This window comes from Sprattus sprattus, assembly GCF_963457725.1.
Source record: "Sprattus sprattus genome assembly, chromosome: 17".
Taxonomy (NCBI): domain Eukaryota; kingdom Metazoa; phylum Chordata; class Actinopteri; order Clupeiformes; family Clupeidae; genus Sprattus; species Sprattus sprattus.
In genome coordinates, this window is record NC_137915.1 from 18,259,341 (window position 1) to 18,279,658 (window position 20,318).

The 20,318-nt window shown below is 44.2% G+C and overlaps 1 protein-coding gene across 3 annotated transcripts in view; it reads right to left on the minus strand.

Annotated features, from left to right (window-relative positions):
• Positions 1-20,318, minus strand: part of l3mbtl4 (L3MBTL histone methyl-lysine binding protein 4) — an 83,634-nt gene that overhangs the window by 31,807 nt on the left and 31,509 nt on the right. For all 3 annotated transcript variants that reach the window (XM_080855569.1, XM_080855570.1, XM_080855568.1), the window contains 5 exons: positions 19,352-19,466; positions 17,484-17,595; positions 12,634-12,828; positions 10,365-10,532; positions 5,271-5,344 (listed from right to left, as the gene is read on the minus strand). In XM_080855569.1, coding sequence (XP_080711695.1) covers positions 5,271-5,344; positions 10,365-10,532; positions 12,634-12,828; positions 17,484-17,595; positions 19,352-19,466 — 664 coding nt within the window. The remainder of the gene's footprint in view (positions 1-5,270; positions 5,345-10,364; positions 10,533-12,633; positions 12,829-17,483; positions 17,596-19,351; positions 19,467-20,318) is intronic.

Here is a 20,318-nt window from a genome sequence, read left to right on the forward strand (position 1 = left end):
AGATTGTGTTACATGTTTACCCTCCTGTTGCCCTCAAATGGCTACAGGAGGGGCTGAGATGGGATACAATGCAGCCGGCAGCATGTTGTAATTTTAAAGTCCAGCCCCACTGTGATGGTGGGAACTACAGGCTTAGGGCAGCAACAGTGGGTGGAGCTGGTCAGTGTGTGCCGACTGGCCAAATGCTCGTGCTGGAGAGAAACGGAGAGAGATTACTGGATGATTGGTAGTGAGAGGGGCTTTACTGATGGGTGAGACCTCTCCACTGCCAATCGCCATCACCCTCCCCCACCTCCCCCCCAGTCACGTCAAGGTCAATCTATCCATCTGCCCACGGGGAAGTCTGGCACAGCGAGAGCCTATCTGTGCGAATCACACACACACACACAGAGTATCTGTCTGTCTCCACCCGTCTGTCTTTCAGTCACTCACCCTCTCCATCTCTTGCCCTCTCCATCTCCAGCCCTCTCACCCTCTTTCCCAATTTCCCAATTTCCTCACATTGTCTGTCACGCTCCTGCTCTGTCTGTCTGTCTGTCTATCCCCCTCGGTATGATTATCTGTCTATCTCCCTGTCTATCGTTCCACCTATCTTTCTATCTATCTATCCATCTCTCTATCTCCCATGGACTCTCTAATGCTCTATCGGTACACCTCCCATCTCTGCTATATCTCAAGCTATGTCACTCTCTCTAGGACTCTTCTTCACTCTCACTCACTCACTCACTCACTCTCTGTCTGTCTGTCTCCGTCTGTATGAGCATCTGTCTGTCCAGGCCTGTCCATATGTGCATCTGTCTGTCTAGTTAGTTATCTCTCTCACACACATTTATGTCTTATGCTCACCCTCACCATCTCTCCCCCTCTGTCTCTGTGTGACTCTTGCCTCTCTCTCTCACTCACTCACTCACTCACTCACTCACTCACTCACTCACTCACTCACTCACTCACTCACTCACTCACTCACTCACTCACTCACTCACTCACTCACTCACTCACTCACTCACTCACTCACTCACTCACTCACTCACTCACTCACTCACTCACTCACTCACTCACTCACTCACTCACTCACTCACTCACTCACTCACTCACTCACTCACTCACTCACTCACTCACTCACTCACTCACTCACTCACTCACTCACTCACTCACTCACTCTTTCTCTCCCTCTCTCCCCCCCTCTCTCTCTCTCTCTCCCTCCCGCTTCATCATGCCACTGTTCCCAGCCATAGACGTAGAGACGAGGGCGGCTTGCTGCCAGACCTGTGGCCAAGTTCACACCTGCCACTGCTGCCCACTTCACATCCGTCAAACACTGACAAGGGGTCAGCCAAGAGGAAGGGAGTGTGAAGAGGAGCAAGAGAGAGATAGTGTGTGTGTGTGTGTGTGTGTGTGTGTGTGAGAGTTATGGGACCAGATCCTCCACAGTCCCACATACTTTGTTTTCTGACGACACCTTTTAATTGGGATTGCTCCGGTTTCTCCCCAGTGTTTCAGTGGGCACCATCTTCTGGAGCGCTGGCACAGACTGGCAGACGTTAGGAGAAAGCAGCGCACAACACAGCTCTCCGCCAACACACACGCACTCTGTCTCTGTACTATGTCATTGAGTCCAGTCTACAGTATAAAAAAGGTATTTTTGCATTTCTGGTCCTGTTCCGTCACTGTCTGTATTGCTCGATTGTTTCTTTAGTCATATACAGTACTGTGCAAAAGTTTTAGGCAGGTGTTAAAAAATGCTGTAAACTAAGAATGCTTTCAAAAATGGCAGTGTTAACAGTTTATTTTCATCAATTCTTCATAAATTAACAAAATGCAGTGAAGGAACAGAAGAAAATTCTAAATTAAATCAATATTTGGTGTGACCTTCAAAATAGCATAAATCAAACATCTTGGAGAACTAACCACAGATCTTCTGTGGATGTAGGGTTCCTAATATTCTTCTGTCTCTTCATGTAAACCCAGACAGTCTCGATGATGTAGAGATCAGGGCTCTGTGGGGGTCATACCATCACTTGCAGGACTTTCTGTTCTTCTTTAAGCTGAAGATAGTTGTTAATGACATTGGCTGTATGTTTGGGGTTATGTTCCTGCTGCAGAATACATTTGGTGCCAATCATACGCCTCCCTGATGGTATTGCATGATGGATTAGTGTCTGCCTGTATTTCTCAGCATTGAGAACACCATTCATCCTGACCAAATCTCCAACTCCACTTGCAGAAATGCAGCCCCAAACTGGAAAGGAACCTCTACCATGCTTCACTGTTGCCTGCAGACTCTCATTATTGTACCTCTCTCCAGCCCTTCGGCAAACAAACTGCCTTCTTCTACAGCCAAATATTTCTAATTTTGACTCATCAGTCCAGAGCACCTTCTGCCATGTTTCTGCACCCCAGTTTCTATGTTTCCGTGCTTAGTTCAGTCACTTGGCCTTGTTTCCTTGTGGGGGTAGAGCTTTTTGGCTGCAACTCTTCCATGAAGACCACTTCTGGCCAGACTTCCCCGGACAGTAATGTCTGTACCTGGGTCCCACTGGTTTCTGCCAGTTCTGAGCTGATGCTTGAAATCTTCCGATTTCGAAGGTAAATAAGCTTGATGTGTTTTTCATCAGCTGCATTAAGTTTCCTTGGCTGACCACTGCGTCTACGATCCTCAACGTCTTCTTCAAAAGAGCTTGAACTGCACATTTTGAAACCCCTGTCTGCTTTGAAATCTTTGTCTGGGAGAGACCCTGCTGATGCAGTATAACTACATTGTGTCTTGTTGCTGTGCTCAGTCTTACCATGTAAATGGATAAAAAATAAACATTTACTGTTTACATTTTTCAAAGCATTCTTAGTTCATAGCATTTTTTCACATCTGCCTAAAACTTTTGCACAGTACTGTATGTAATTTCATTTAAGGTTATTTTTTCATATCTTAACCTCTCTGTCATTCATGTCTTAACCTGTCGATGTCAATCATTCTTAAATGTAAACTAGTTGACTATTAAAATATCTGTGATATGAATGAACTTGGCTGGCATTGCAGGTCTTAACAGTCATATCAGCCATGCAAAATAAGACTTTAAAAAGCTGATAGCTACAAAACTTCCCCATCAACAAGGGGTGAATGGGAAGAACTTTAAAAGACTGCAGAGAAGCAATTCACAGCAGATGCAATTCAGTGTCACTGCCAGAGTCTGAAGAGAAAGTAAAGCTCCATGTAGATTCTGTGTGTGTGTGTGTGTGTGTGTGTGTGTGTGTGTGTGTGTGTGTGTGTGTGTGTGTGTGTGTGGTGAGGCACGCTGTGCGGTGCAGGGTGCTGGTAATGTGTTCTGTCGTCACATTCAGCCTTCTTTCACCTCCTCTTATCGTTCCCCACGGCCTGTGTGCTGACTGTGTGTGTGTGTGTGTGTGTGTGTGCCTGCCTGTGTGTGAGAGTGTGTGTGTGTGCTGACTGTGTGTGTTAGGCTAAAATTAGTTCCCCACTCTGGTGCAGTGCCGGTTAGAGTCCAAAAGGAGGCACGACAGGGGCTTCTTTCAAATTCAGCCAAAACTGTGCGCGCGCACACACACACACACACACACACACACACACACACACACACACACACACACACACACACACACACACACAGAAGCTTAAATGCTCTGTATAATCAATTGCCTGTGCTTTGTACAAGAACATAGACACCACCCTCACACACTTAAATAAAACCTTAGGTTCAATACACACACAGGTAATTAATACACATAAGCAGACCATCGTGTGTCTTCACACCAAACACACACAATTCCTTCCCTTTTTCTCTCCCACAGACCGTAATGAAATATTCAAAACAGGAGGATGGCTTGACGATGATCTCCATGGAAACCATCAAGAAATTACAGCAATCAATGGGGCTGACCACATAAACGTTGCGTGCCGACAGACATCATAACAGCTGCCATCAACACACACCACATTAAGACGGGGAGGTGACAGTCCAGCTGTTGGTGCTTTCAACGCCAAACACACCATCTCATTAAAATCCCACCCTCACTTATCAAAACCAATTATCGGCGACAGCACGTCTGCACCGTATCAGACACGGGATGACCATATACCGCATACATTTCAAGCCATGTTACCTCCAACCCTAAAAACCTCATTTATTCAGGTCTTATAGAGACCACCATCAGTGTGGAGTGTATATCACAGCACTAATGGATAGACTCTTAGTTCTGAATGATTGCTTCTGCATGGAAGCATGGAAACCCACAATCATTCCAACGTCCAAATGGCTCAGGTTTAGACACACACACACACACACACACACACACACGGAAAACAGACACACCTACACACACACTCATACACTCCAACACACACACTCTCTCTCAAGCACAATGTCCTCTTAGGCCCCCTCTTCACAGTCCTAGGTCATTACGCACAAGCAGTCTAATTACCTTCCAGATTTTCCCCTGGGCTCTTTGCAGGCTTGGACACTGAACACAAACAACAAGGCCAGGAAGTGTAAGCTTCAGCAGGAAGCTGGTTAACACGGCAGAGCTTCTGTCCAGAGAGAGCACACTAGGCAACAGCAGCTGCGTCTGATAAAACAATCCCTTAAAAAGGGGGAAAAGGCTTTCCCATTACATGACACTAGATTTCATAGATGCTTTGTTCGATCGAATGATTCTGATATTCATTTGTGTACAAGAGAAACACTATCAAACATGTCAATATAGAACAAAACTATTCTGCGGACCCTTGTTGTTTAGAGAGTTCCTGAGAGAGAAAAAAAACCCTCATAACTTTCAGAAGAGGAATAAATCACAAGGAGAGAAACTGCCTGCAGCGAGGTCCATGTTAAGCCACGATGAGCAACCAGAGACCAAGGAGCCGGCGCTGGCAGACAGCTTTGGAAAACGAGTTGGGTATTAGGAAATCTCAACTCTACTGAAAAAACATTTCAGCAAACCGTTCAGTGTGTGTGTGTGTGTGTGTCTGTGTGTGTGTGTGTGTGTGTGTGTGGTCCAAAGTAGGGGATGATGAAAAATGTCCCCTCACAAATATAATCCATTCCCTCTAATCTCAGGTGTTTGTTTTTGAACTCAGTCGCCTACGAACTTTGCCACTGAGGTATTTGTTTTCAGAACTTTAATCTTAGGTGTTTGTTGCTGTACGGCAAACTGTGCCAGCCTACCCACCACACACACACACACACACACACACACACACAGCAAGGCTTGGGCCACAGGGGTGAGACTGAGAGGAGGAAGAAAAAAACATTACAGCTTACCTGTGATCACGCTGTTCAGCTCGACCTCCTCCTCCTCCTCTTTGATTCGGAGATATTTCGTCGACTGGGCAAGCCTGAGCAGAGAGGAGAGACAGCAGAAGACAACAGAGCGAGTAAGATGGATAGATAGAGGGCGTGTGCGTGGGAGACCAGGCATTATCTTGCAAAAACACCAAGCCAAAAACATTTGGCTTTTCTTTCAGTTTTTTTTCTCTCCCTTTTTTTTTGCTGATGGTCAGAGAGTGAGTGGGCATTTTTTTGTTTGCATGACTGCGGCAAAGCATGGCAATGCACCAAGCTGTTTTAAATGTTGTGAACTGACATGGAAACTTTTAGCAGCACAGGGGTTTCTCTGAGAAAAACCAGCATTGATTACAAGTTCCCTACTATTCTGACAGCCTATGAGGTGTTCAATGTACATGTATGCAGTAAGTGAACTGAATGAGTGTGTGTGTGTGTGTGTGTTTTCTGTAAAAGGCTTAGTAATATGCCACTCCTAATATGTCCAGTGACTCTTTTGACAGAATATGCGTGACGCTTGTCCAGAACACAAAATGTACACCGCTTTGGAACATCAATCAATTCATCCAACAAAACACATGTCTGTGTTTTGGAGTGACTCGAACATTTACATAGCATACAAAATACATATCAAAGGATTCTGCTGAGCTTTTTCAGCATCAATCCTTTAAACGTGTGTATGTGGGAGTAACTTTGAAGTCTACAGGGCATACAAACTGAATATCAAAACCTTCTGCAAAGCATTTCCGATGCCTGTTCTCCCTCTACACAATCCCTCATTACCTCAAGAAAACCCAGTGCCGTAGTCACGGTAGCCAAAGTTGATTCAGATTTAAACAGATGCAGGAGGCATTACAGCTGTAAACAGTGATGCATTTCCACAAGAAAACGCACAGTGTAGTAGCAAATGACAGATTATTCAGCCAACACTTATGTGGGTATGAGCATACAGCACACAGTAGGCTTTAAGATTAATAAAACGGTATTCAAAACGAGTTGACGGTCTTCATTTATCGTGTGCAATAAGTTACATAACTTCCCCGAACAAGGACACTCACCTGCTGTATTTTTGAAACCACCAACACAGATTACATGACTAAATACCTGCCGATGTGCCGGCTGGCGTGGTTTTCTGCAATTCAGAAATGTCATAATCCCCCATACTGCAAGTTTCTACTATTACAGCTATTCAGGTTCTGGAACATCTTTGACAACCAGTCAGATATGTAAACATAATGCTGATAAAATATAGACTGTTATTAATGTTATGGTGTAAACCTTTGTGCTTTGCAATGCTGTGTGCTTGAGCAACTCACACTAATAAAAATAGACGTGCCTGGGTTGTACGAGTCACAGACACTGAAATTAATACATTTTTGTTCTTCAAAACGAGCGTCGCTAATCACTAAAAGGAGAGGGCTTCACCATGCTGGCTTGAGCAGCAAAGCAGAAGGTTTTTTTATTTCTGACCACGTTTCAGCTGAGATCTGATCTAGATAATACTTTCCTCTGCCCCTGCTTGTCATATAGTGATTGCCCTCAGATAAGCAGAAATAAGGCTTTCAATCACATGTCATATTGAGAATTGGTATGCACCCCCAAGCCCGACTTATTTCCTGTGCGTTCAATCATCTGACCCTAATTATCCCTTTAATCGAGTTTATTAAATGAGGCGGGGAGGGAGATGGCAATTGCTTTACAACAAACGGTCAGTCGATGCTGGATAACTCTGCTCAACTAAAAAAAAAGAAACAGAGAGAAAAAAGCCATTTCTTCTCAGGTGTATAATATTTTAATTTCTCTTCATCTAATATTTGACTTTGCATTTGAAAATGGTAATGAAAGAGGGAGTCAACCAGGGGGAAAAGTTCCAGCAAGCTGTATTTATATTGGGACTCTAGCTTGTATAGCTTAATCCATGCATGCTGAATGGCTGCCAATCAAATCAAACAAAAGACAGAGGAAGAAAAAGCTACAGAGGGAAAGTTGAGTCGGAGGGGGAACAATAGCAGTGTCTGCCGAGCCGTGTTCCTCAAACATGCTTTCACTCTGGGCATTTGGTGGAAGAGATAAGGAAAGCAGTCCGAAGGTACAACCATGGACCACCTCTCTTCATTTTGTTTTCCAAACTATACCTGGTTCCTGTCTGTTTGAGATGAAACGGAAAATGATCGAGTGAAATTTTACTCCTCTGTTTTTGGAGAGTGCACATAAACAAGGGTTGGTTGTTTGGCAATATCCTTTGGGGGGCGGTTACTGTACCAAATAACGCCTGCAGAAAATAACACACAACCTTCTCCCCAATTCAAACAATTGTTTATCTCGGAGGATCTCCCTCTCTCTCCCCCTACAGCCTCACAATGAGAACAAGTCGGCAACATACTGGCATTCCTCCACTCTCTGTAAGACAAGAGGAGTGTTTTACGATCTCGGACACCATGCTTTGAAAAATGCAGGGAAAAAAAGTAGTCTTTGTTCAACCCCATATGGCCCTGCGTGCCGCTCTTACACTTCACAAGACAACGCAAGCACTCAACAACACCAGACTCATCCCTGGTTTGGAAACAGAGTTCAGACTGTTCCATCGGTGTGCTTATTCAAGTTGTGCTTCGGCAAACATACGCTGTAGTTAGTTCTCAGACTTCTATAGACTTCTGTTGCCTGCACGGTGAGATCCAAGGGAAGCTCTCCAAAGAAGGATATTAGGGTTAGATGGGCTTGTTCTGAGCAGTGAGAACAGTGACTTTGTGCTGGAGATTGGCTACTCCAAGGAGTGGGGAAAGGAATGCATTGGCTTTCCCAAAGCGAGGTCACACGATGGCAAAGCTCTCTGGAGACTAGTAGAACTTTCGGGGGACGGCCAAATCCCTATTCCCAAAGGAGTCCTCTTGTTTATGGATCATAAGCGCAAAAATAATACCTCAGGAGTTTTCTCAATTTTTTTGGGAAAGTCAAGCAAACAATCATCAATGATTAATGAAGTGCGTGCAAGACAGTGGGCGGATGATGGTTGTTCCGTTTTGGCTAAATGAATTTCGGGATTAGTGTAATTAAAACGGGAAAGTGTTGACCCGCTGGATAAATTCAAGGGGAGAATAGTGGAGCATGAACATTTAATCTTTAATTCATGGCGAAATCGCTCTGTGCTATGCCTCTGTTCTCTTGGAAGGATGTCATGGCAGAAATGCAATATAAATGAGTCCAATCAAAGCTCCATTTGAGCCGACGCGTCAATTAAAACTGTCATTTGGAGCAAGGCCAATGACTGGGGTGATGTAAACTCATTTTTTTGTTAAATACTTAATGTAATGTGAAGACATTCTGATATGAATATACTGAATAAATCATTTCAATAGGGAAAGATTCATCCCTCTCTTTATCAATGTTTCACACATGCAAGCATTCACATTCACACATTCACACACACACACACACACACACACACACACAGTTTTCAGGACGGATTATGCATGTTGCTCCTCATTTCTGTTTAAAATTCTGTGAAGCACTTTCAATGTCTTTTCCCTTTTTACATAACTGTGGACTTACATAATCTTCATGGCGTTCGGTCGACTGGCCCTTTTTAACAAAAGCGGCTTATCCATCTCCTACTCCACCACCTACTCTCTGTTCCTGCTGCCCACCTTATACACAAACCCATTCAATATTAATCCTGAGCCATGTTGAGTCGTCGCATCCTTCAAAAGGCATTACCACACATTCTTTATTTGGTCCTCGGAAAATCACTGACAACGGCTTACAGAGAGACGTTGGAGTGAAACTTTGCAGTTAATAGTCACATGTAAAGCAGTTCATCTTTGGATTGCTCCCACGTGGGATATGTGTACTGACAGTGTGGGGGGTTTAATGTGACATTAATATTGCTTATTGTTGTCCACTATCGATCCACATTACTCAAAGTGTAGGCTCAAGGCTGCATCGGTGGGTGTCTGTGCTGTCAGGTAGCTATGCAGGTTCCCCCTCAGGGACAATCCAATGGAAGCATTGTGAAAGTTTCTTTAGGACATCTATGTCCTTGAGAAGGATAAGCAGAATATGTTTTTCCCAGAAATGTTTTTCAGACCTGGGTATGCCCATCACCCGACGTCTGCAAGCCAATAGCTAATTTTCTACGGCTGGGCCATATCGCTCTGGGCAATCACTGTGAGTAAACACTGTGCTGGTATTTCAACACGGGCCATGTTCGTTACCGAGCGCATCCTACATTTCATGCAATTCATACAATTCCTAGTCACGTCAATCAACAAAACAGGTTTGCTGAGGTACTGCAGTAAAGCTAGTCATCAGAAGAAGCATTTGAGAGAAACATTTGAATGTACTTCTGGAAGGAAGATAAGCCTGTACAAAATCACCAGTAAAGTTGTTTTTTGAAGTAATGCCATCTGGCAACAAAATTATTAAGTTACTTTATACCTTTCCCGAAAGAGGACTACTACCAAAAGCTGTGCATGTGTTTTGACACAGACTATGCCACTGAACAACAAAGACTTTAATTGGCTCCCTGAGAAAAGGTCGACTCTTGTGTTTACAGGCCACAAATTCCAACTGAAAGGTCTCTCCATTGAACAACTGAAAACATATTATCTATGGCATCAGCGCTGGCTTGTATAGCGCTAAGCAACATCAAGACAATGCAGAAGAACAAACACTTCCCTCTGTGGCAAAATGTTATACTTTAGAACCCTAGTGTGACGTGTTCTTTGGCCTGTTGCCATAGAACACCCTTGAATGTTCTATTCAGAACTCACTAAATAAAAGTTCTATTTGCTTAAGCCTTTTGAAGGATATTTGGCCAAATCTGACAGCATCTCAAACAATGCATCTTACTCTTGAATATCCATTTTTCACCAGCATCATGAATGCTCCATAACTGCTACTACTACTACTACTAATTGCACGTATTCTCTAATGCCATTACAATATATACCAATGCTGAATCGTGTTACACTCTATGCTGCAAAGAGGAATTGAAACTCAGTGCAGTAATATATGTCCAGTAATATCTATGCATTAATGTTGAAAGGAGGCAAATAGGGGTTGGGGATAGCTCACCTGCTGGGCACCCGGCATCTCTTGCCCAGGGGTGAGAGCAACTTGTGTCCCTGAGCCGAGGGGTCGTCTCTCTGCTCGCTCTTCACTAGAGCCTGGGCGGCCGGGCGTGGACTGGAGGAGTAGCGGCCTCTCAGACGACTGGCCCCTTCATAACCTGACAGCATGGCCCTGGGCAGATGGAGAGGGGAGACGGGGGAGAGGGAGAGGGTGACAGAGACAGAGAGAGAGAAAATGAGAGAGAGGGAGAGAGAGAGGTAGAGAGAGAGATGGGGAGAGAGAGAGAGAGAGAGAGAGAGAGAGAGAGAGAAATTAGGTGAAAAGAAGAGACGTGAAAAGAGAAAGAAGTCAACAATGTGAGTGAGAGGTCACATGAGGAATTTGGACAATCAAGTAAAGAAAAAACAAACAACTGGCCCACAAAACAGCCTTAAAACACAGAGGCTCTCTTTCATAGATGGTATGCTGGTTTCAACCAAAAAAAGGTTGATGTTGTGTTTGTGCAACAAGCACTTCAGGCAAGGCCATAAACCACTGGGCACATCAAGCATAAACTACCCTGACTTACCCTTGCGGAGGAATACATCTATACCAGTGATGTGGAAGGAGAATACATTTCCATACTGTTTATATACAAATGATCTGCTTTTGAATAATGCACATTGCCTACATTTGCCCTCTAGACATTACCTGTACATGAATAAATCTCTTCTCTATTACGTTGCAACGTAACCTACTTCTGTCGCATATACCCCCGAGGACAACGCAGCAACTGCACTGCACTACCTGGCAGGTGGGATTCCTCGTCAAATCTGCAATTTAATTCTATGTGTGCCTGAAATATCGCTTCCTCATTCCTTTAATTGATCGTCTCTTCATGTCGAGCTGGAAGCAGGCATCTTGTTTTAATCACAACAGCCAAAAAAAGAGTAATAGGGTATCCTTTGGGGTCATAATAATTTAATTGTGTTACATACAATTAGTTGTTTTCTAATAAAGATACGTGGTACTGGTGTGTGGACGGCTGGACAAGTCTCCCAAGCCTCTGGGCCATCAGCCAGAGGACAAGGAGTACGCCGCAACCAGCCATGACAGGCCAAGCAAATGCAATTTCAGTGCAATGCTCCCGACTAAAGCCTAAGCTTTTACACGCTGTCGAATCAACTCTTGGGTCTACTGTCGTTTCCCCGAGCTCTCGCAAAACAGATGTGAGGGGGAAAAAAAAGAGAGAGAAAGAGCAAGAAGGGGAGTAAGCAAAAAAGCAAACAGAAGGGAAAAAGAAAAAAAACTGAGAAATAGGAAAAAGAAATAAGAGAAAAGGGGAAAACAGAAAGAAAAAGAAAGAAAGACAGACAGAGAGACAAAACGAAATAAAAGAAACACTGCATACTTCCCCCATCAACAGCATACGTGACCTCCCCTTGGCTACTCCATCCCTCATCTGATAGGATAACACAACAGTTGAGCCCCGCTGGTGCACTTGACACGTAAAGACACGCATTTCACACGCCATGGCTGGTCTCAGAGAGCCGAACGGACAGAGTGGCTAAGCCCTCATTTGCCAAGGTGTGTGATGCGTGAACCATCCGTGAGCGGCTCAGTGGTGTTAGCAGCAGGGCGAATAATAGCTTAATGAAAGCACAGGGGGACGCTTGGGGGCTGAGTGACAGATAGGGGTTTGGGGGTGTTTACGGGTCGCGTGTCGCAGTAAATGTGGAATTGTCGAGAAATCTATATGTCGGTGTTGTAGTGGCGGCTTTATAGTCTGCATCAATCATAGTTCAGTGTACACAAGCCTTTTCATATCTACACCGCTGAGGGCTAAATAAATCCCTTTGTGTTGTGAACAGCGTGTGTGTATATACGTATATACTTTTCCACTGTTGGATTTATGTTGAGTCAAGATTGACCTTTGTGAAATACTGGCTTACACAGCATCTTTTAAGAGGCATTTAAAAAATACTGAGACAGCTTTCCATAAATTGGTTTCCAGGGGGGATTTCAGATGACCTGATCCTCTCAAACCAAAATCAAATCTTCAAAATACTAATCAAAGTGAATTAGTCACTCTTTTTGAAACACAGCAGAATGGTGTTGATTAAGAAATCAAAACAAAAGAAATATTCTAAAATGCACTTATTTTGTTAATGGCGATATTTTGCTGATAATAGCAGATTTTCCTACACTTGTACTATGGAGTTGCTGTATGGTGAGATTGTTTGTTTGTTTGTTGCCTGTGCATAGCACGGCGGCACTGTGGAGCGCCTCGCACCTGGTCTCCATCTGGCCTCCATCTTCCTCCGTGTCATCGTTGTCCTCCTCCTCCTCCTCCTCCTCAGCGCACAGCCGCTTGGTCTTCTGTACGAAGTGCACCGGGACGAAGGTGATCTGCTTCTCGCCGCCCAGACGGTCTGGCAGCACCACCTCTTTCTTCACATTGATGTCCGAGTAGGGACAGCCGAAGGCACTGCGGAGAGAGGAGCGGGGGAGAAGAGAGAGACGCTGACTTTCAAGATTCCTTTAATTAAGAAAAGAGAAGAGAGGTGAAGAGAGAGAGAGAGAGAGGATTTAAAGAGTGAAATTGGAGAGGGAGGGGAACAAAAATGTATACAGAAAGAGACTGAAAGAGAGGAGGGGATGGAAGAAAAGAAGAAGAACAAAAAAGCACAGTAGAAATGAAGGTAAGATGAGGGTAAAGAGTGGAGGAGAGAAGGATGTGTTTAAATGGATAGAGAGGGAGAGGGAGAGAGAGATAAAGGAGAGAGAAATGACACCCCTGTTAAATCTTGCCCACTGCGACTTTCAAACTACACACACCCTCCCACCACCAACAAAGCCTTTCCTCTTCAAGGCGCACATGTGAGTGGGGCTCAGAGGGCTGGCTCTGCAAGCAGCTTCTGTCACTGTGCATCACAAAAACCAACTTCCTAAGAAGCACCATGATCTGCATTTTGAAGGGATGAGACAAAGAACAGGATCAACAGAGGCAGGTTGGGAAGTGGGGAAGCTTCAATGCACTCCCTAGTGCCCTGGAGTACGCCACTCCCACACGTACTCCTTACAAGTGGCATTTCTCTGTAATGACTAATTTAACTAAGCTCGTATTTCAATTTTCGCTGAGAGAAGCAGGGATGGAGAGTTTCGAGATGCATTAATTCCAGCAGTATTACCCATCACCCTGTTGTTTTCTTTAATCATTTTTTTAAAGGATAGCTTGGAATATCAGCAGGACACTTTAGGTGGTGATAAAAAACTAATTTAAAATCCATTATTTTCCCTCGAATTTTTCTCCAGTGTTCTTTAAAATCCAGGCGAAATTGATTATACGTGGTGCAAAAACAAACATCACTGCGTTGCCATTAAACTAGAGAGAGAGAAAGGCGTAAAATAAACATCAGCTGTGAAATGTACTGCTCTGAACACACAGGTTCCCTTCCTTCCATCTTCCCCCAATATATATATTTCCCATTCCTAATTACTTAAAGGCCATCACACTGTCTCTTACACACACGTACCCACAATGGAACCTACTTGTTTGATAATATGTGTGTGTGTGTGTGTGTGTGTGTGCGCACGAGTGTGCATGTATGGGAGTGTGTTTATGCATGTATGTATGTGTGTGTGTGTGTTTATGTATGTGTATCCGTGGGTATGTATGTGTATGCATGTGTATGTATGAGTATGTTTGTGTGTGTGTATGTATGTATGTTTATGTATGTGTAGCAGTTGAGGGACACAAGGCTCGTCGTCACCCGAGGCCCTCCGCGGTCTGCATCTCACATCTGTGCATCCATCTGGCTGCGGTGCCTTTGTGTGCTAGTCATGCTGGAGACGGAACCATCTCCTGCCATTATGCCTCTGCCGCGGAGACAAGAGCAGCATATGGCTCAAGTTGCAAAGAGAAATATGATCGATGAGACTTCGATGAGAGCGGGGCTCTTCCACACTGGCAATAATTCACTGCAATGGCACTTTATTGCAATATGGAACAGTGTTCTTAACCCTGAACCCCCCATCCCCCCCCTATAGTTTATAGATAGTTACTAATTTTAGGAATCGAGAGAAGCCTTAGCATTTTTCGTAGGCCTACAAAGTCATTTCATGCCAGCACACACTGACAGGCTTGGAGGAGAAGGAGGAGGAGGAGGAGGAGGAGGAGGAGGAACACCTGCCTAATTTCAAGTTCCAAGCACCAATTCCCTTGTGGGAGGCTGAGGCTTTCCACGATGGCTTCATACTGATAAGGAGTAGGAAGGCCAGAGAGGTCTACATCAAAGCAGATGTCTCGGAGGCTGGAGGAAACTGGAGCTATGCGTGCACTCGATTTAGAGAGACGGGAGCCTGTTAGAGCGGGCATCAGAGCGAGGGCCATACGAGAGAGGAGGAACGGAGGAGAACGGAGGAGGAGAGAGAGGCTGATGCTAATTACTGATATCACACTGAACCGCCATCGGCTCCAAATCAGGCAAGGTGAGAGCCTGGTGGCAAATCACTGAGTCGAACATGGGAGCCATGTTAAGGGGAGCAGTGTGGATAAATGCCAAACCATTCCCTGCGATAAGCATGGGGAGGTCAACCATCTTAAGAAAGTGTAATTACTATTATATCACCCGCCACGACCCTGGGGTTTTTATGGAGCGATAAAACTAGTCAGACGGTGAGCAAGAAAAGACCAGAAGCCTTTTTCTTTACACTCCATTACTGGCCATAAAGCCAGATCTCTTCAGGCCCCATAGACCTCATCATGAATTTTATGCAGACAAATTGCACTGTGTCAATACCAGGGTGTTAAACTATACAGCCTGAGTCAGGCTGTAGAGCTGGAGGATCCTCAAGAGATGTTTGAGGCAGGCAAAGAAGAAGAAGAAAAAGAAGGCAAGATATTGTGATGAGCAATCACTTTTTTACAGTCCATGACGGGGCATATTTTCAATACATCAAGACTGTCTATGAGTTAGGGCTTATATAATATACCACTGGTCCTATATGTCATGCAGACATCACTATACAGCAACTCTCCTTCATTTTATGGAAATGGAGAATAATGTGCCCATTCGTACTTTACAGGAACACTGACAAAATTTTGACAGCAGACCCAACTGCCTTGAACTCTTGCTTTCGGGAAGCGGCACAGTGGATTTCATTTCACAACATTGTGACAACATTCTCGAATAGTCCTGTTTAATTGGGGGTTGGCATGATGCTCGATGGGAATGGCGTTGATGCTGTACGCTGGTGGTGGTGGTGGATCCCCAGGAGCTTAAAAATAGATACATGGAGTGAGGCTAAAATTACAGAGAGTCCTTTCTGTCCGTGCCCTTCTCTGCAGTGCTCATGGAGACAAAATCAATAGCAGCCTTTGGAGCAAGAGCATGAGGGTATTTCTGGAGAGGTTCAATCAGCAGATTCAACTGCCCTCTACGGATTTGTCTGAAATTAACCGGCGAAACCTTTAAGGTTTAAGCGGCTAATCTCTTCAGTAGGCCACCTTGTGTCCGCTGACAGCAAATGTTGGTTGCAAGCTATGACCTGCTTGGACTCCAGCATTAGAAAGCTGCTGTAACTGTTTGAGCCTAGGCCAAAATAAAGGGATAAGTAATAACTGAGTCACCAAACATAATTTTCAAACGTCGACTATCAGTCAACTAGCTTCATCAAGCCTAATGGCCTGAAATGAATAAGAAGGCTGTAATGAATACGAGGCGAAACAGCGGAGGAATATGAACTGCCTCCCGAACTCGCGATTATGCACTTTAATATGTGCGTCAAGCAACATTTTTATTACACCGCCTTTGCAGTGTGACAGATGGGCCCTGGATGCAGCAAGACTTGTTTATTGTAATAACGCTGCTCCGGGTCTCCCTCATCCAGGCTGCCAAGGCTTCCAGCGATCACATTTACTCACCAACACGAGGCATTAAGGTAATGAAAACGCGCAATAATGCCGCTGGAGAGGAAAAAGTATTTGTAGACGACCGACAACTACTGGGGCGTCTCTTGAAACTTTTAGTTGCAAACCAGACTTTGTTTCGTTTAGGCGTCACTGACAAAAAAAATAAAAAGTATGGCTGCTTTGCTTATAATTGAGCAATTTTCAGTTAATAGCATGCTAATGCATGCAAACGAGATGTAAATTTTGCACTAATGAAGCTCAGCCCCATCTCGAGTCGGAGAAGTAGAGGACAATCACGGGCAACCGGGAGTTTAGGGATGGGTTTTTCATACGGCGCCAGGAGTCACTGTAATCAGAAATGCCTTTCAGAAGGACCTTGTCCTACCGTTTCAAGATGAGGTGGAATATGCAGACTCCACAACCAATTGATTGGGCAGTGATTAGATCCCTCGGATAGGTGAGAGGTAAAAATAGAAAAAGGGTGCGGGAGAAATGAAAGGGAAATGGATTCTATAGGTCACAGCAAACATGGTGCACTCTGGCGCAATATATGCAGAGCAGAAGAAGATTACTGTGGTGTTCACAATCGAACAGTTTTTCTGTGATAACTGATCGCTTTCTACATGTATATTAAAAATGCATGTGATATATGATGGCAAAGTGATGCTGGGGAGCAATAACAGAGTTATTCAAGTTATACAAGTCTATATCTAAATGTAAGTTTTAAAATGTGGCGGTTTGTATTTCTAGCCTTCTCACAGAGATCCATAACCCTTATGACTGCAGGAATGTTATATACATGAGGTTCAGGGAGCACAGCCAGCCTAATCTTTGAACTACGGCCAGGAAAAAAGTCTACTCCCTAAACAGCTCTCCGTGTAAGAGTGGTATCCAAATTCAACAACTTCCTGTACATCATCCCTGCTATCCTTACACACAAACAACTCCCTATACAACACACTGACCTCAAAGGCTAGCTTGCTAACATAACAAAACATCACAGCCAACTGCTTCAACGCCAAGAAGCCTGTAAATATTAATATGCTGTCAAAACACAGACTGCTAATCAATCGTGCCCTTGTGCATGCACTGTGCGCTGTGCAGCAAACCACCCCACAGACATCTTTTCACACTGTAAGACGGCAGAATTGTAGCACTGACAGCGGAGTGCGGTAAACTGCAAGGCGCCTTTGCCAGGACAGCCTGTGTGAGCCCAGGAAATGACTCACCTGTGGTGTCCTGTGTATTTTGCGCCTTTGATGTGGCCCACACCCCGGCATCCTGGGGTGGGACACACTCCCTGGGTGACGGAGCTCTTGAGGTCAGATATTCCTGTTTGTGCTGGAGAGGAAAAAACGAACACACACACACACACACACACACACACACACACACACACACACACACACACACACACACACAGACAGACAGACAGACAGACAGACAGACGGACAGACGGACAGAAAAAGACACACACACACAGAGATCACATTAAATCATTTCACAGAGTTCTATAGCGGGTTGCTGAAGAGAGATGGCAAACACTTTAAAGGTTTCTTTTTGCGGGTCTTTTAAATAACTAAATGTTTTAGAAAGGAAACTTTTCCACAAGATCTTTTCAGGGTCACAGACAGATCTTCCAAGCTAAAAACTGAAGCTCCCAAGTCAAAGCCAGAGAACTCAACACAAGACCCCACCGGAGAATATTTAACAGTTCGCCTGCAAGGGGAACTTTCTGTTCAGACACTCCACTACTTCTAATTATATTTGGGATTTGAACCGGGAGCTTGAGTGGTGCTCATACCGTATGTTCACTTAGTGGTGAGAGTGGAGGATTATCATCATCTTCTGCAGAACAGGGAGGTCTGCTCATTCCCTCAGAAAAATGTCTCAGCATGTTTAACCTCACAACACCTTAGAGAGGGATTCATTTTGGACATGTTTTTGGAGGGTTGCTGCACTTGACAGCAGGGGGTGAGATGGATTAAATACACAATACGCTTGCTGAGAAAGCTGACTCCCTTGGAGGTTGACAACAATACACTGTTTTACCTCTTCCTCAGTGGTAGTGCCAAAGCCATTTACATTTAAAGTAGTGTTTGAGTTTCTCCTCATACCCCCAGAGGCATACACCACATCACAATAACAGGAACGCTATAAAATAGAGTAATGTACCCTAAATCGACTAACAAACACAAACAGAAGGTAAGAGCTCCTGCATTAAATTGGAGTTCTCTGGCTCTTCTTGATCTTAGGAAATATAACGATGTTGCTTTTGCTCAAATCCCCAAATATATATATATAGCCAAGACGAGCAACGGAGAGATTTGTTTTCGGTGACATCCTGTTTGCTGAACAGATGGCAAGGTTTCTTCCAGTCGCATCTCTAGTGCATTCATTTGTACTGCATTGGTATAGCAAGTCGCTGTGCCAGGGCCAGACTATCATAGCAACTAGAGGAGAAACACACTGAAGATGATCTTAGTTGAAAAACTAAGAACGAGGTCAGGGTTAGAAGTTGAACTGCAAATCACACTCATTAGAATGAATTTAAAAGTTTTTGGGTTGTTCAGTGAACTGTGAGTTAATGTTTCACTGATGACGACTGACTTTGTTTCAAAGAACTATTACACAGTCGCCATTAAACGTTTTACTGCTCACTATTCAGTTTATTCCTGGATACAGTTTCGGGTGATGCTTGAGATGAGGACTCTGGAGTAGAAAAGCACTCTTAGTCGAACCGCTTAAATCACAGCCGTTTGATTCCATTTTTGATTGCCTCTGCTTTCCTTCTGCAGCGTTTGGAGATTTGACAGTAGATTAGCCTGGCTAACCATGTAAACCTCTCAACCACAAAACAGATTGTGCACAAGACATTAGGCACAGGTTGGAGCAGCTCTATAAATGTCAGGTAGATTTACCACTCAAGGGGACTGGAGGAGGCCAATCGATAACAGACATCAAATGAGCTCAGAAGTCCTTAAGAGAAGAGCAAGTGACAGAGAGAGAGACAGAGAGAGCGAGAGAGTGAGAGAGAAAGAGAGAGAGAGAGAGAGAGAGAGGTCAAAAGAGAAGAAGCGTTGAGAGGGATACTCACTCAGAGGCGGCTCCAGAGGGTGACCTGTGCGGGCGCACCATCCGACGGAATGCAGGTCAGGCAGGTCAGAGTCCACCCAGAAATCGAACTTCTCATGCCAGCCATCGAAATGGATCTGCACCACAAGAAACACAAATGTTTTAAAATATAATCTTAGAATTTATACCCAGTAGTTCTGTCAATCTCTCTTATTAATGGCAATCAAATGTCACAAAAGCCGAAACCCTCATTGAGAACTGGAGCATTTTCTTCGGAGAGAGTTAGTTTAGTTTCATGATGCCTTAACAAAAAACCATGCACACAGGTCTACTCAGCTTAACACCTCCACTTACATTGAAGACGAAACAATATGGCTTACTGAGAGGTTTCACATTTACTGTAGCAGAAAATGAAAACCTTCTCCTCTTACATTTAACACTGTTACACTTCTCAAGCTAGTCACCCAGGTGCAGTTGAGACACACGAGTGGTCATGAGTGGGGATCAAAGTCTCATTCATAGCAATGTGTCATTGAAAACACAGTGTTTTTCAACCAAATCAACACACATGTTTTTCAACCACTTAAGTAGTTTTGACCCCTTCATTCTGTTCAGACATAAACACTGTGCCCGCATTCTTCTCTGAAAGTTCCCATTTTCCTTCCCAGGAACTAAAACAGTTGATTTATTCTGGGGACTACCCAACCCTCCACTCCTCTAGTGCTGAAGTTTCATACGAAATCCTGTAAAGATGGACTAGCATTGTCACAAGGAGTCACCGCCGTGCAGATTTAAGACTTCAGTGCTTGACAATGGTCACCTAATTGAAAAAAAAATGATATCTCCGAAGTTTAATTTAAAGCTTTGGTTTATCTTCACCTCCAGCTAAACACGCTGCAAGAGCAAGAAAATCACCTTAAGAATAATTAAGCTGAAATCATTAACAACATCTACAACCCAATCAGAATCCAATAGATTGTTGTCACCAC